General features: G+C 45.6%; 1 protein-coding gene across 2 annotated transcripts in view; it reads left to right on the forward strand.

Annotated features, from left to right (window-relative positions):
• The window catches only part of ufm1 (ubiquitin-fold modifier 1), a 31,011-nt gene extending 22,115 nt beyond the window's left edge, over positions 1-8,896 (forward strand). For both annotated transcript variants that reach the window (XM_078403177.1, XM_078403176.1), the window contains exon 6: positions 8,522-8,896. In XM_078403177.1, the coding sequence (XP_078259303.1) occupies positions 8,522-8,589 (68 nt within the window). In that variant the 3' untranslated portion in view covers positions 8,590-8,896. The remainder of the gene's footprint in view (positions 1-8,521) is intronic.
• Positions 8,897-13,302: the final 4,406 nt, after the last annotated feature.

Below are 13,302 nucleotides of genomic sequence, written 5' to 3' on the forward strand. Positions count from 1 at the left end.
ATAGTCCGAGGTCTCCAGTGAGGTGGATGGCAGCTCAAGACCGCTCTCTAGTTGTTAATAGGATGGTTTGGTTGCATAAATGACAGCTGGGGAGAACCTGTCCCAATCCAGAAGCCTCATAAACGTCACTGTTGTATCTGCCTCCACCACCGCCCCTGGCCTAGTGTTCCAGGGACCCATCACCCTCTGGGTTAAATAGAAACTTAACCACATGGTCATGCAACTCAAAAACGGAAAAAGCCACAAAGTCCTGGAGCAATTCAGCGGGTCAGGCATCATCTCTGGAGAATATGGGTAGGCGACCTTTTGGGTCGGCATCTTTTACGGACTGAGAAGGGTCCGACCTGAAACGTCACCCAGCTATGTTCTCTGGAGGTGCTGCCCGACCCACTGAGTTACTCTAGCACCCTGTGGGGTTTTTTTGCCACTTAACAAGGCAAAATAGTAACAAACTCCAAATTATATGTAAAGTGAACCTCTAGGCTTCCGATTGATCCATTATTTACCATCTTAATGATTGTGCATGGGAGAATTTATCAAACTGAAACCTAGAAGGGTTTTACTTAGAAATGAAATATTTGTGGAAATAAAGTATTAATGTTGTAAATAAATGACCCAGTGTAGTTTCATGTAGATATTCCATGGACTGATACTTGCAACACGATGTTGGTTTTAACTTGCATTGCAGTTTTAACAATTTCCTGCACCTGCAATCTATAAGTGCCTTTGTTGTTTTAGGAGCACGCACTGCCTTTAATATTTACGATCTCTATGGCGTGCGTGCAAAGTTTAGTTTTAAGATAAAGCTTGGAAACGGGCCCTTCGGCAGACTGTGCCCACACTGACCATCGATCACCCGTTTGCTCTCGTTCCATGTTATGCCACTTTCTCATCCACTCCCTACACACTAGGGGTCATTTACAGAAGCCCGTTAACCAACAAACCCGCACGTCTTTGGGATGTGGGAGGAAACACGAGCACCCGGAGTAAACCCACGTGGTCACATTGAGAACATGCAACAGATAACCATGCAGACAGCAGCCGAGATCAGGATCGAACCCGGGTCTCTGGACCTGTGCAGGCAGCAGCTCTACCCGTTGTGCCACTGTGCTGACCCTTAAGATTATCTGGTGGTTGTAAGCACAGAGCTCAGAGCTTAATATGTGGTATTATGCTGGCTGCTTACTAGACTGTTGGAAAAAGAATAAACGTGCAGTCCATCATTGTTATTAGTTTAGTTTAGAGATACAGCGTGGAAACAGGTGATTCACCCACCGAGTCCACGCCGACCAGCGATCGCCCATACATTAGTTCTATCCTACACACAAAAGATCATTAACAGAAGCCAATTAACCTACAAACCTATATGTCTTTGGAGTGTGGGAGAAAACCGGAGCACCCGGAGAAATTCCAGGTGGTCACAGGGAGAACGTACAACCTCTGTACACGCAGCACCCGTAGTCAGGATCGAACCCGGGTCTTTGGCGCTGTGAGGCAGCAACTCTACCGCTGTGCTGCCTTTGTATCTTCATTGTAGACCTTGCTATCATCCCCTAATCTGTACACAGATTGCCACCTTGACCAAAGGGGTCAGCAACTCTACCTGCTGCACCACCGTGCTGCCCAAAATGTTAAAGGAATGAAAATAAGTTACACTGTGCAGCTTATCACTGAAAGCCTATGTGGTTCATATGTAAAATCTAAAGTGTCACAAATGCAATCCTTTGCGATTCAAATTTTAAAAAAACTTTGATTATACGTTGAAGGAGGAATGATGTGGATGTGTGGGAGCAATTGGGAATAGATGTCAGAGTCTCAAATTGCCATCTTGTGTATTATGGGCTGTTTATAGGCAGTGATAAGAACAGCTGCTGGAGGCAGCGGTGTGAAAAATAGTCAAAGTCAAACTCCAAAGAACAAATGTTTCCAAATAGTGTCCCTAAAACTATGGCTGACAACGCAGGGCACAGTTTCAGATAAAAATGATGAGCGTTCGATTGATGTTGGGCAGTGATCTCAGGAATTTATTAAGCAGATTCATGAATAATCAAAAGCTGAACATTTTTTTTAAAAATGAGTGCAATTAAAAATGCCACATCACTAAAGTCAGAAACAATTAATTTTTAGGTTTGTATTAACAGGAATGTACAGAGCCGCTGATAGCAACATTGCTTGTATTTAGTTCTAATTAACGTTAATTCTAATAAGTGTGAAGAAGGCTCCCGACCCAAAGCTTTGTCGGTCCATTTCCCTCCAGAGATGCTGCCTGTCCCGCTGAGTCCCTCAGCAAGCCCTGAGGCACATCACTCATCACAGGCCTCCAGTCCAAAAATCACGTGTATTGCTTGCCTTCTAATTAGCTATTTTTGATTTCCTGGTACATAGAAAATAAAATAGTACAGCACAAGAACAAGTCCTTCAGCCCACAATGTCTGTGCTGAACACGATGCCAAAATCAACTCCTGCACGTTATACATAGGCCTGAATATCCATATGCCTGGCCAAAAATACATTAAACAGGACTTGGCGCCAGAGAAGTCGCCAGAAACATGGTGACTCTGTGTACTATCTAGAGGAAGTCTGCTGTATGGTTTTAACGAGTTGCATGTATTTCACTGTACCTAGGTACATGTGACAATAAAGTATCATCGTCACTGTCGTATCTGCCTCCTCCACCAGGCATCCACCAGTCCGTCTCTCTGTCCGTCTCTCTGTCCGTCTCTCTGTCCGTCTCTCTGTCCGTCTCTCTGTCCGTCTCTCTGTCCGTCTCTCTGTCCGTCTCTCTGTCCGTCTCTCTGTCCGTCTCTGTCCGTCTCTCTGTCCGTCTCTCTGTCCGTCTCTCTGTCCGTCTCTCTGTCCGTCTCTCTGTCCGTCTCTCTGTCCGTCTCTCTGTCCGTCTCTCTGTCCGTCTCTCTGTCCGTCTCTCTGTCCGTCTCTCTGTCCGTCTCTCTGTCCGTCTCTCTGTCCGTCTCTCTGTCCGTCTCTCTGTCCGTCTCTCTGTCCGTCTCTCTGTCCGTCTCTCTGTCCGTCTCTCTGTCCGTCTCTCTGTCCGTCTCTCTGTCCGTCTCTCTGTCCGTCTCTCTGTCCGTCTCTCTGTCCGTCTCTCTGTCCGTCTCTCTGTCCGTCTCTCTGTCCGTCTCTCTGTCCGTCTCTCTGTCCGTCTCTCTGTCCGTCTCTCTGTCCGTCTCTCTGTCCGTCTCTCTGTCCGTCTCTCTGTCCGTCTCTCTGTCCGTCTCTCTGTCCGTCTCTCTGTCCGTCTCTCTGTCCGTCTCTCTGTCCGTCTCTCTGTCCGTCTCTCTGTCCGTCTCTCTGTCCGTCTCTCTGTCCGTCTCTCTGTCCGTCTCTCTGTCCGTCTCTCTGTCCGTCTCTCTGTCCGTCTCTCTGTCCGTCTCTCTGTCCGTCTCTCTGTCCGTCTCTCTGCCCGTCTCCCCTTCCATCGCACGTCTTCTATAAACTTTGCCCCTGTCTCTTTAAAACTATGCCATCTAGTATTTCATTTTTTTCCCTCTCATCCTGGGAGAAGGTTCTGACTGTCTATCCTATCTATGCCTCATAATTTTATATACATCTATCAGGTCTAGTGTCATATGTAATTATATTGATTAATAATGCTCTTTATCAAGGCTCTATAAATCTATATAATTGTTTATAACACTATAATCCTTTTAGTACCAGTCACTGTCTTAAGGTTTGTATTTCTTTTAAGAAACAGTTTCGGATCTCCCAATAATACTTGTTTTATTTGCCTTGTTATCACGTTTGGCACAGACATTATGGGCTGAAGGGCCTGTTCCTTTGCTCCACTGTTGTATGGTTCAGGATTACACCCACAGCCAAAGAATTACCGAGCTGATGATGTGTATTGTTGATCTAATTTACAGGAGATTTATCAGTGAGTTAACGAAATGCGATTGAACAAACAAAATTTCTCAACACCATTCAGCTGTAACTTTCTACCCATAATGAATCTACTTTTAAACAAGTATATTTTTAACACTGCCAGTGTTTTCTTAGTCTGCAAAGAATTAAGAGCAGTAAATTATTGGTTATCTCAGAAAACAACCTCTCAACTATGAAGAAAAATATGCCTTACTAAAAATATATTGAAGATTAAAGGTTGTAGTCAACTTCTGACTGAATATTTACTCCAGAACGTAACAGCAGAGAGATATTAATACAAGTATATTTTAATGCATTGTAGATCTATTTAAATCTGCACAATGAGTCAGAGATGAAATATTTTGAAATGGAAAGGGTTGAGTGTATCAAGGGAGAGATAATTGAAAGGGTGTATAAATCTATATAATGATATAATGTCATGTAGGTTGTATAAACTTGTCAAGCTGGGCTGAATAAAATGCCTCAACAGACTTAGAGCTGGTACTGGTCATTGTAAAGCGATTCTCAAGAAGTGGGGTTATATAGGCAGTGAAGACGTCATCTGCATCTGTGGCACTGAACCACAAACTATGGAGCACCTATTGAGATGTCCTCTATTGCAGCACGAATGCAAAGCTGAGGACTTTGCAGAGAACAGTGATATTGCTAAGAGTTGTTTATTCACAAAATGCTGGAGTAACTCAGTAGGTCAGGCAGCATCTCAGGAGAGAAGGAATGGGTGACGTTTCGGGTCGAGACCCTTCTTCAGACTGATGTCAGGGGGGCAGGACAAAGGCGCCCGGGATGAGGTGTTTCACACTAGGGCGTCAGAGATGTCCTTTTCCCCTGCAACCGCACGAGATGCAACACCTGTCTCTTTACCTTCCGCCTCAACTCCATCCAAGGACCCAAACAGTCTTTCCAGGTGAGACAGAGGTTCACCTGCACCTCCTCCAACCTCATCTATTGCATCCGCTGCTCCAGATGTCAACATATTTACATCGGCGAAACCAAGCGCAAGCTCGGCGATCGCTTTGCTCAACACCTGCGCTCGGTCCACGTTGGCCAAACTGGTCTCCAGGTGGCCGAGCACTTCAACTCCCCCTCCCATTCCCAGTCTGACCTTTCTGTCATGGGCCTCCTCCAGTGCCATAGTGAGGCCCACCGGAAATTGGAGGAACAGCACCTCATATTTCGCCTGGGCAGCTTGCAGCCCAGTGGTATGAACATCGACTTCTCCCACTTTAGATAGTTCCTCTGTCCCTCTCTTCCCCTCCCCCTTTCCCAGATCTCCCTCTATCTTCCTGTCTCCACCTATATCCTTTCTTTGTCCCGCCCCCCTGACATCAGTCTGAAGAAGGGTCTCGACCCGAAACATCACCCATTCCTTCTCTCCCGAGATGCTGCCTGACCTGCTGAGTTACTCCAGCATTTTGTGAATAAATACCTTCGATTTGTGCCAGCATCTGCAGTTATTGTCTTATACTTGCTAAGAGTTGTGTTCAGTTTTGGCTGAAACACAATATCTAGCATGTGTGGACACGATAAGAAGAAGAATAAACTTGTCGTGTTCTGGGCTAGTTGACGGATTATATTCGGCTCTGTTCCAAATTGAAGAGCATTTAAGAGACTTTTGGATAGGCACATGGATATGTCGGGAATGGAGGGACATGGATCAGGTGCAGGCAGATTAGATCAGTTTAACCTGGCATCGTGTTCAACATGGACATAATGGGCCGAAAGGACTGTTCCCATGCTATACTTGATGTTCATATTTATCTACTTTATTTTATGTTTAGAGATACAACATGGCAACAGGCCCTTTGGCCCACCGAGTCCACGCTGATCATCGATCACCTGTTCACACTAGTTCTATATTATCCCACTTTCTTTTCCTAGTTTACTAACTTTTCATAGTTTTGAGAAAAAGTTGGCTTTCATTGTGAGAGGATTTGAGTTTAGGAGCAAGGAGGTCCTACTGCAGTTGTACAGGGCCCTGGTGAGACTGCACCTGGAGTATTGTGTGCAATTTGGTCTTCCAATGTGAGGACGGACATTATTGCTATTGAGGGAGTGCAGCGTAGGTTCACCAGGTTAATTCCTGGGATGGCGGTAATGACGTATGATGAAAGAATGGGTCGACTGGGCTTGTATTCACTGGAATTTAGAAGGATGAGCGGGGATTGGATAGAAACATATAAAATTCTTAAAGGATTGAACAGGCTAGATGCAGGAAAAATGTTCCCGATGTTGGGGGAGTCCAGAACTAGGTTACAGTTTAAGAATAAGGGGTAGGCCATTTAGGACTGAGATGAGGAAACATTTTTTCACTCAGAGAGTTGTGAATCTGTGGAATTCTCTGCCACAAACGGCAGTGGAGGCCAATTCACTGGATGTTTTCGAGAGAGAGTTAGATTTAGCTCTTGGGGCTAAAGGAATCAAGGGATATGGGGAAAAAGCAGGAACGGGGTACTGATTTTAGATGATCAGCCATGACCATTTCGAATGGCGGTGCTGGCTTGAAGGGCCGAATGGCCTGCTCCTGCACCTATTTTTCTATGTTTCTAAAAGACATTAACTATGTTTCTTTCTACAAATTCTGCTCGCTAGAATCAAGGGGCTGGGCAGCATGGAAATGGACCATTTGGCCTAAATTATCTAAGTTGGGAAATTGGTCCAGTCCGTGATCTTCCAAGTATTTAAAGCATTTTCAGACATAAGCAGCACAGGAACAGGTCCTGCATCCCACAATGTCCATGCTGAACATGATGTCAAGTTAAACTAATGGCCTCTGCCTGCATGTGATCCATGTCCCTCCATTGCCTGCATGTCCATGTGCCTATCCAGAAGCCTCTTAATGCCACTATCTGTCTCCACCTTTACCCTCTAAACATAGAAACATAGAAAAATAGGTGCAGGAGTCGGCCATTCGGCCTTTCGTGCCAGCAAAGCCATTCAATATGATCATGGATGATCATCTAAAATCAGTACCCCATTCCTGTTTTTTCTCCATACACCTTGATCCCTTTAGCCCTATGAGCTAAATCTAACTCTCTCTTGAAAACATCCAGTGAATTGGCCTCCACTGCCTTCTGTGGCCGAGAATTCCACAGATTCACAACTCTGGGTGAAAAGATCTTCCTAGCCATACATCATATGCATAAACCCTTCCTAGCCATACATCTGTCCGAATGTCTTTTCAAAGTCGTAATTGTATTTGCTTCTATCGTGTGTAGCATTCACTGATTTGTGTACCAGGTCTTGCAGATGATTCTTCAATCTAAATTCGATTGGAATCATTTTCTTTATATGGTAGAAGAATTTACAAAAAAGTCCATGATTACCGCTTGGTATTTATTAGGACATTTTGTACATTTTTTGTTTGCTGAAAACTCTTTATTTGGACCAAAGTTGTCACAAAGTATCTGAGTACATGCTGGTTAAAGGAAGGAAGAAATGCTAAATTTATACGCTTGACATGTCATGCAGTTTCACAATGATTTGTTTTCAGGTTAGCAAAAGTGTATCCGTGGTGACTGGTTTACCTTTTAGGCCAATGACACTTTCCACCGTTTACCGTTCTTGCATGTAAATAGTTGCATCACATGCATGCTGTGCCATACAGCACGGAAACAGGCCCTTCGGCAAACGTCCATGTCCCATCTAAGCTCGTGTTTGTCCCCTATTCATCTCAACATTTCCTATCCAGGTACCTGCCCAATAAATCTATTTTAAATGTTGTTATAGTACCTGCCTCAACTCCCTCCTCTGGCAGCTCTGTGTGAAAATAGACAATAGACAATAGGTGCAGGAGGAGGCCATTCGGCCCTTCGAGCCAGCACCGCCATTCAATGTGATCATGGCTGATCATTCTCAATCAGTACCCCGTTCCTGCCTTCTCCCCATACCCCCTGACTCCGCTATCCTTAAGAGCTCTATCTAGCTCTCTCTTGAATGCATTCAGAGAATTGGCCTCCACTGCCTTCTGAGGCAGAGAATTCCACAGATTCACAACTCTCTGACTGAAAAAGTTTTTCCTCATCTCAGTTCTAAATGGCCTACCCCTTATTCTTAAACTGTGGCCCCTTGTTCTGGACTTCCCCCAACATTGGGAACATGTTTCCTGCCTCTAACATGTCCAACCCCTTAATGTTGCCCCTCGCCTTCTTTTAAATCTTTCCCCTCGCACCTTAAACCTATATCCTCTGGTTCTTGATTCCCCTACTCTGGATAAAAGTCTCTGTGCATTCATTCTATTTGTTCCCCTCATGTTTTTATACCATATTTCTATGAGCCCGGGAGGATGAGGGGTGATCTTATAAAGTCCTCGCCTGTTCAACCTCTTCCTATAGCTCAGGCCCTCAAGTCCTGGCAACATTCTCATAGTTTTTCGCTGTACTCTTGCCAACTTGACGTCACCCTTCCCGTAGCAGGGTGACATAAACCAAACAACACTCCCCAAGTACGGCCTTGCCAACTCTGGCCCTCGGGTCCTGGCATCACCCACGTAAATCCTCTCTGCATCCTTTCCAGCTTAATGGCGTCCTTGCGAGAACAGGGTGACCAAAACTGAACACAAATATTCCAAGTGCATTCTGTTGGTGTTACTAACCAGTTGTTCTGTTTTAAAATCTTATTGTAGGCAATATTTTCATGAAACATGGGTCAGAACTGCGACTGATTCCCCGGGACCGAGTCGGCTGCCAATAGCCGGGTGTCACCAGGAACCTGCCCCTCCGCTGAAGAAACTATTTATAGATTTGTTTTGAATATAAGACTTTGCTGCCACTAATGTGCATTCCTTCTAGTTTCTAGGAGGATGCCAAGAGCCGATGAAGTTTCTAGTCATTTACAATTTAAATGAAACGCATTGTAAATGCCCTCCGATGTTTAGAATGGTGTACAGAAACACAAATCTAAAAGTCTCTCTTCCAAAGTATTGTGATCATCATGCAAGGGGTTTTTCAAAGCATTCTTCACAAAGTCTGTTGTAAAATTCCTGGCAATAAATTACATTCCCAAGTATTTTAAACATTCGTGTCTCCTTTATTCAAAGTGCGAATCCTGAAATTCGTTTAAATAAAAGTAGGCTGTGGAAATCTCCTGACGGTATCCCATCCTGGAACTATAAGGTTTGAAATAACTCTTCAAAGAAAAAGCCTATGTTGATCCTCAGTGCAGTCGTCTAGGCAAAATGTTCTGAGCTGTTGCTTTTTATTGTGGCAAGGCAATGGAGTGATAGACTTGCATGTTATCAAATTTCCCGACCCTAAACGTCACCTATTCATGTTCTGCAGATACAGCCTGACCCGCTGAGTTACTCCAGCACTCTGAGAAACGTCACCTGTCCGTGTTCTCCAGAGATGCTGCCTGACCCGCTGAGTTACTCCAGCACTCTGAGAAACGTCACCTGTCCGTGTTCTCCAGAGATGCTGCCTGACCCGCTGAGTTACTCCAGCACTCTGTGAAACGTCACCTATCCATGTTCTCCAGAGATGCTGCCTGACCCGCTGAGTTACTCCAGCACTCTGAGAAACGTCACCTGTCCGTGTTCTCCAGAGATGCTGCCTGACCCGCTGAGTTACTCCAGCACTCTGTGAAACGTCACCTGTCCATGTTCTCCAGAGATGCTGCCTGACCCGCTGAGTGACTCCAGCACTCTGTGAAACGTCACCTATCCATGTTCTCCAGAGATGCTGCCTGACCCGCTGAGTTACTCCAGCACTCCTGACCCGCTGAGTTGCTCCAGTACTTTGTGCGTTGCATGATATCAAGCTTGTCTTGCCTTAATTACTAGCAAGAGTCACATCCTTGTCTATTTTGTTCTCCAAATAAAGGCCAACTGTCTTCATCTATTCGGTAGGCACACAGAACTGTAGATGCTGGTTTCCAAAAAAAGGTGCAAATTGCAGGAGTAACAGCGGTTCAGGTAGCATCTCTGGAGAACATGGATAGATGACGTTTTGGGTCGGGATCCTCCTTTTGTGCTTAAGGAGCTTTTAGACAGGCACGTGGAAGTGCAGGGAATAGAGGGATATGGGTCATCTACCGGCAGAAGAGATTAGTTTAGCTTGCATCAGGTTCAACGCCAACATTGTGGGCCAAAGGGCCTGTTCCTGTGCTGTACTGTTTTATGTTCTATGTTTATCAGGAGAAAGAAGGGTCACGATCTGAAACGTCACCACTCCACGTTCCCTGGAGATGCTGCCAGACCGCTGAGTTACTCCAGCGCTCTGTGAAACGTCACCTATCCATGTTCTCCAGAGATGCTGCCTGACCCGCTGAGTTACTCCAGCACTCTGTGAAACGTCACCTATCCATGTTCTCCAGAGATGCTGCCTGACCCGCTGAGTTACTCCAGCACTCTGTGAAACGTCACCTATCCATGTTCTCCAGAGATGCTGCCTGACCCGCTAAGTTACTCCAGCACTGTCCTCTGCAAATACTTGATACATGTTTTGATTGGTGACGATTGAATCAAAGTTTTGTCCATCCTTATTCACATATCAAACTTTAAAGTTTAAAAGATAAGCCTTTAAGGTGCAGCTTGGAATTGTGAAGTTAAATTTGCTTTTCCAAAATAAAAAGATTGTGTACGGCATTGATTGGAGGAATAATAGACACAAGATGTAGGTCGATGCAAGCTTTAATTAATGTAATCTGTGTACTATTTATCGAGATTGTGATTAACGTTTAGAGTGCAGGTTCAGTTAACAAACTGGATGAGAGTGAATGAATGAACGATCCTTTATTGTGAATGTACCAAGGATACCTAAGTAGAGTGAGAAGCTTTGTTGTGCATGCAACCCAGGCAGTACACAAATGTCGCCACGTATTGGCGCCGACAGTTACTTAAGTACCGGATAGTCCTCTCTACTGCTTGCAGCCGCACGTGGTAATAGTCCCCCATTCCCACTCTGGGTTCCCCATTGTTCTCGCCTCCCCCCCCCCCCCCCGGATTCCCCGCATTGCTCTCGACAGTCCTCCTCGCTCTCGGTCCCTCCTCCCTCTCTGAGGCGTGGTTTCTGCCGACGGTGGTGGCTCTGGGACGATTCGGAGACCATCGTTGGTCCACAGCGAGTGGTTCCTCGTCGGTCGTTGGTCTGTGGAGTTCGAGGAGTCGTCGCTCATCGTCCACTGTTGGTGAGTCGGGCCTGCTTGCCGGGAGCAATCCGGCCCCCTGTGTGGAGCCACAATGTAGGGAGCTATACAGAATGTATACCTTTTTAATTTGCAATTTCATTGTATTAAATTTGTTGCATTTCACAAGTGATTGCATTTTCCTCTTAAATAACATGTTAATCTTCTGCTAAATGGGAGAGGTGAATGCCATCTCGGGTTCCCAAGGGGGCTTGCTCTTCGTGTGGCTGCCCTCTTACTGCTAATAAATTTACAAAATGTCTTTGAATCCTTCATCTTACATGCAAGGTCAATTCTCGATTACTTTTTCCCCTTCTATTTTCTTTCTTAAATTCTGTCCTAAGTGGTGCTGTGGGTCGATCTGCTGCCTCACAGTGCCAGAGACCCGGGTTCAATCCTGACCTTGGCCGCTGTCTGTGTTGAGTTTGCACGTTCTCCCTGTGACCGCGATGGTTTCCTCTGGGTGCTCCGGTTTCCGCCCACCCTAGAAGGACCTGTGGGTGTGTAAGTTAACGTGCCTCTGTAAATGGCCCCTAATGTGCAGGGAGTGCTTGAGAAAGTGGGAAACGTAGAACTAGTGTGACCGGAAGATCGATGGTCGGCATGGACTCAGTGGGCCGAAGGGCCTGTTTCCATACTGTATCTCGAAACTAAACTAAATTCAAGACCTTAACTTGATGACGTGCCTTATCCCTTTACATAGTTTCTTTGAAGCTTTAAGAGTTCTGGACATTGTGCCCATCCACAGGGAGATGTTGAGCGGGCTAGGACTATTCCTTGGAGCGCAGGAGGCTGAGGGGTGATCTTACAGCAGTGTACGAAACTATGAGGAATAGATCAGGTAAATTATCTATCAGGACTTAAAGAGTCTATTTCCCAGAATAGGGGAATCGAGAACCAGAGGACATAGGTTTAATGCGAGTGGGGTGGGGGGTTGCAAAGGGTGGTGGGATTTGTAACGGGGGAGCTAGTTGAGGCAGGTACTATCATAACATTTAAGAGACAATTGGGCAGGTTTAGAGGGATATTTGCCATGTGAGGGCAGGTGGAACTAGTGTAGACAGGGCTTTAAGTTGGCATGGGGCAAGCTGAGCTGAAGGGCCTGTTTCCACGCTGTATGACTGTAAGTGCTTCCCCACCAACACTTCTAGCACTTGTCCAGTTTCATTTCCTAACTCTGGCAATGGAGGAGGCCCAGGACAGAAAGGTCATTGTTGGAATGGGAAGGGGAGTTAAAATGGTTAGTAACTAACTGTGTGATCCAGCAGGCCTTGGTGGACTGAGATGGTGTTCAGTGAGTCTAAGCGTGGTCTTCCCGATGTACAGGAGGCCACATCCGATGCAGTGGATGGGATTGGAGGAGGTACATGTGTAACTCTATCTCACTTGGATGGACTGCTGAGGTTTCTTGATGGAGGCGAGGGGGGAGGTATAAGAGCAGGTGTTACATCTCGCGGTTGAGGGGGAAAGTACCTGGGGAGGGGGTGGGTTGGGATGAGTGAACCAAGAAGATGCGGAGGGAGTGGTCTCTGAGAAGGGAAGATGTGACTAGTGATGGGATCACGTAAGAGGTGATGAAAATGTCAGAGGCTGATGTGGTGGATGCGGAGGCTGGTGGGATGAGAGGACCAGGGGAACTCTATCCTTGTTCCATGGGAGGGGGGGAGGGAGGGGACTGGGTGAGTGTAGAACTACGGGACTCAGAGGAGATGTGGGTGGTGGATCAATCTATGACAGAGGGGGAAACCACAGTTAGAGGACATCTCTATTATCCTAAAGAGGAAAGCATCATCTTTGCTTCTACAAAGTATATAAACGAAAGTATTTTGTTCACGTTTCTATAATTCTGACAAATGTGTTCCCTTAGCTCGTCATCTATTTTGATGTTAAATATGATTTGCATTAAGATGTGGTCTTAAAAATGAATACAGTACCGTACGCTTCAGTAATATCCAAAACAATGCCATCCTGATTGATTCTGATGTTCAGAGTAACTGATGAGATTTTGTGCTATCATAGATTTACGTCGCAACATATTTGATGTAGCCATTCAACAAAACCATGCCTGACTTTTTAATCTTCCTTTCTGCCTACACTGGATACATGCCCCTCAATCATTAGATCTCTGAACTCTACCAGCTTTTACCCTCACTGTGCCCAGTTACCGATCATCCACTACCCTCTGGAATGAAGACGTACAGGTCCACCACTGATTTTCCGACAGCTGGTGGTCGGACAAAAAAAAAACCGGACAAAATTACCAGAGCACACTTGAAATCTCCC

Source organism: Rhinoraja longicauda, chromosome 7 (assembly GCF_053455715.1).
Source record: "Rhinoraja longicauda isolate Sanriku21f chromosome 7, sRhiLon1.1, whole genome shotgun sequence".
Lineage (NCBI taxonomy): Eukaryota > Metazoa > Chordata > Chondrichthyes > Rajiformes > Arhynchobatidae > Rhinoraja > Rhinoraja longicauda.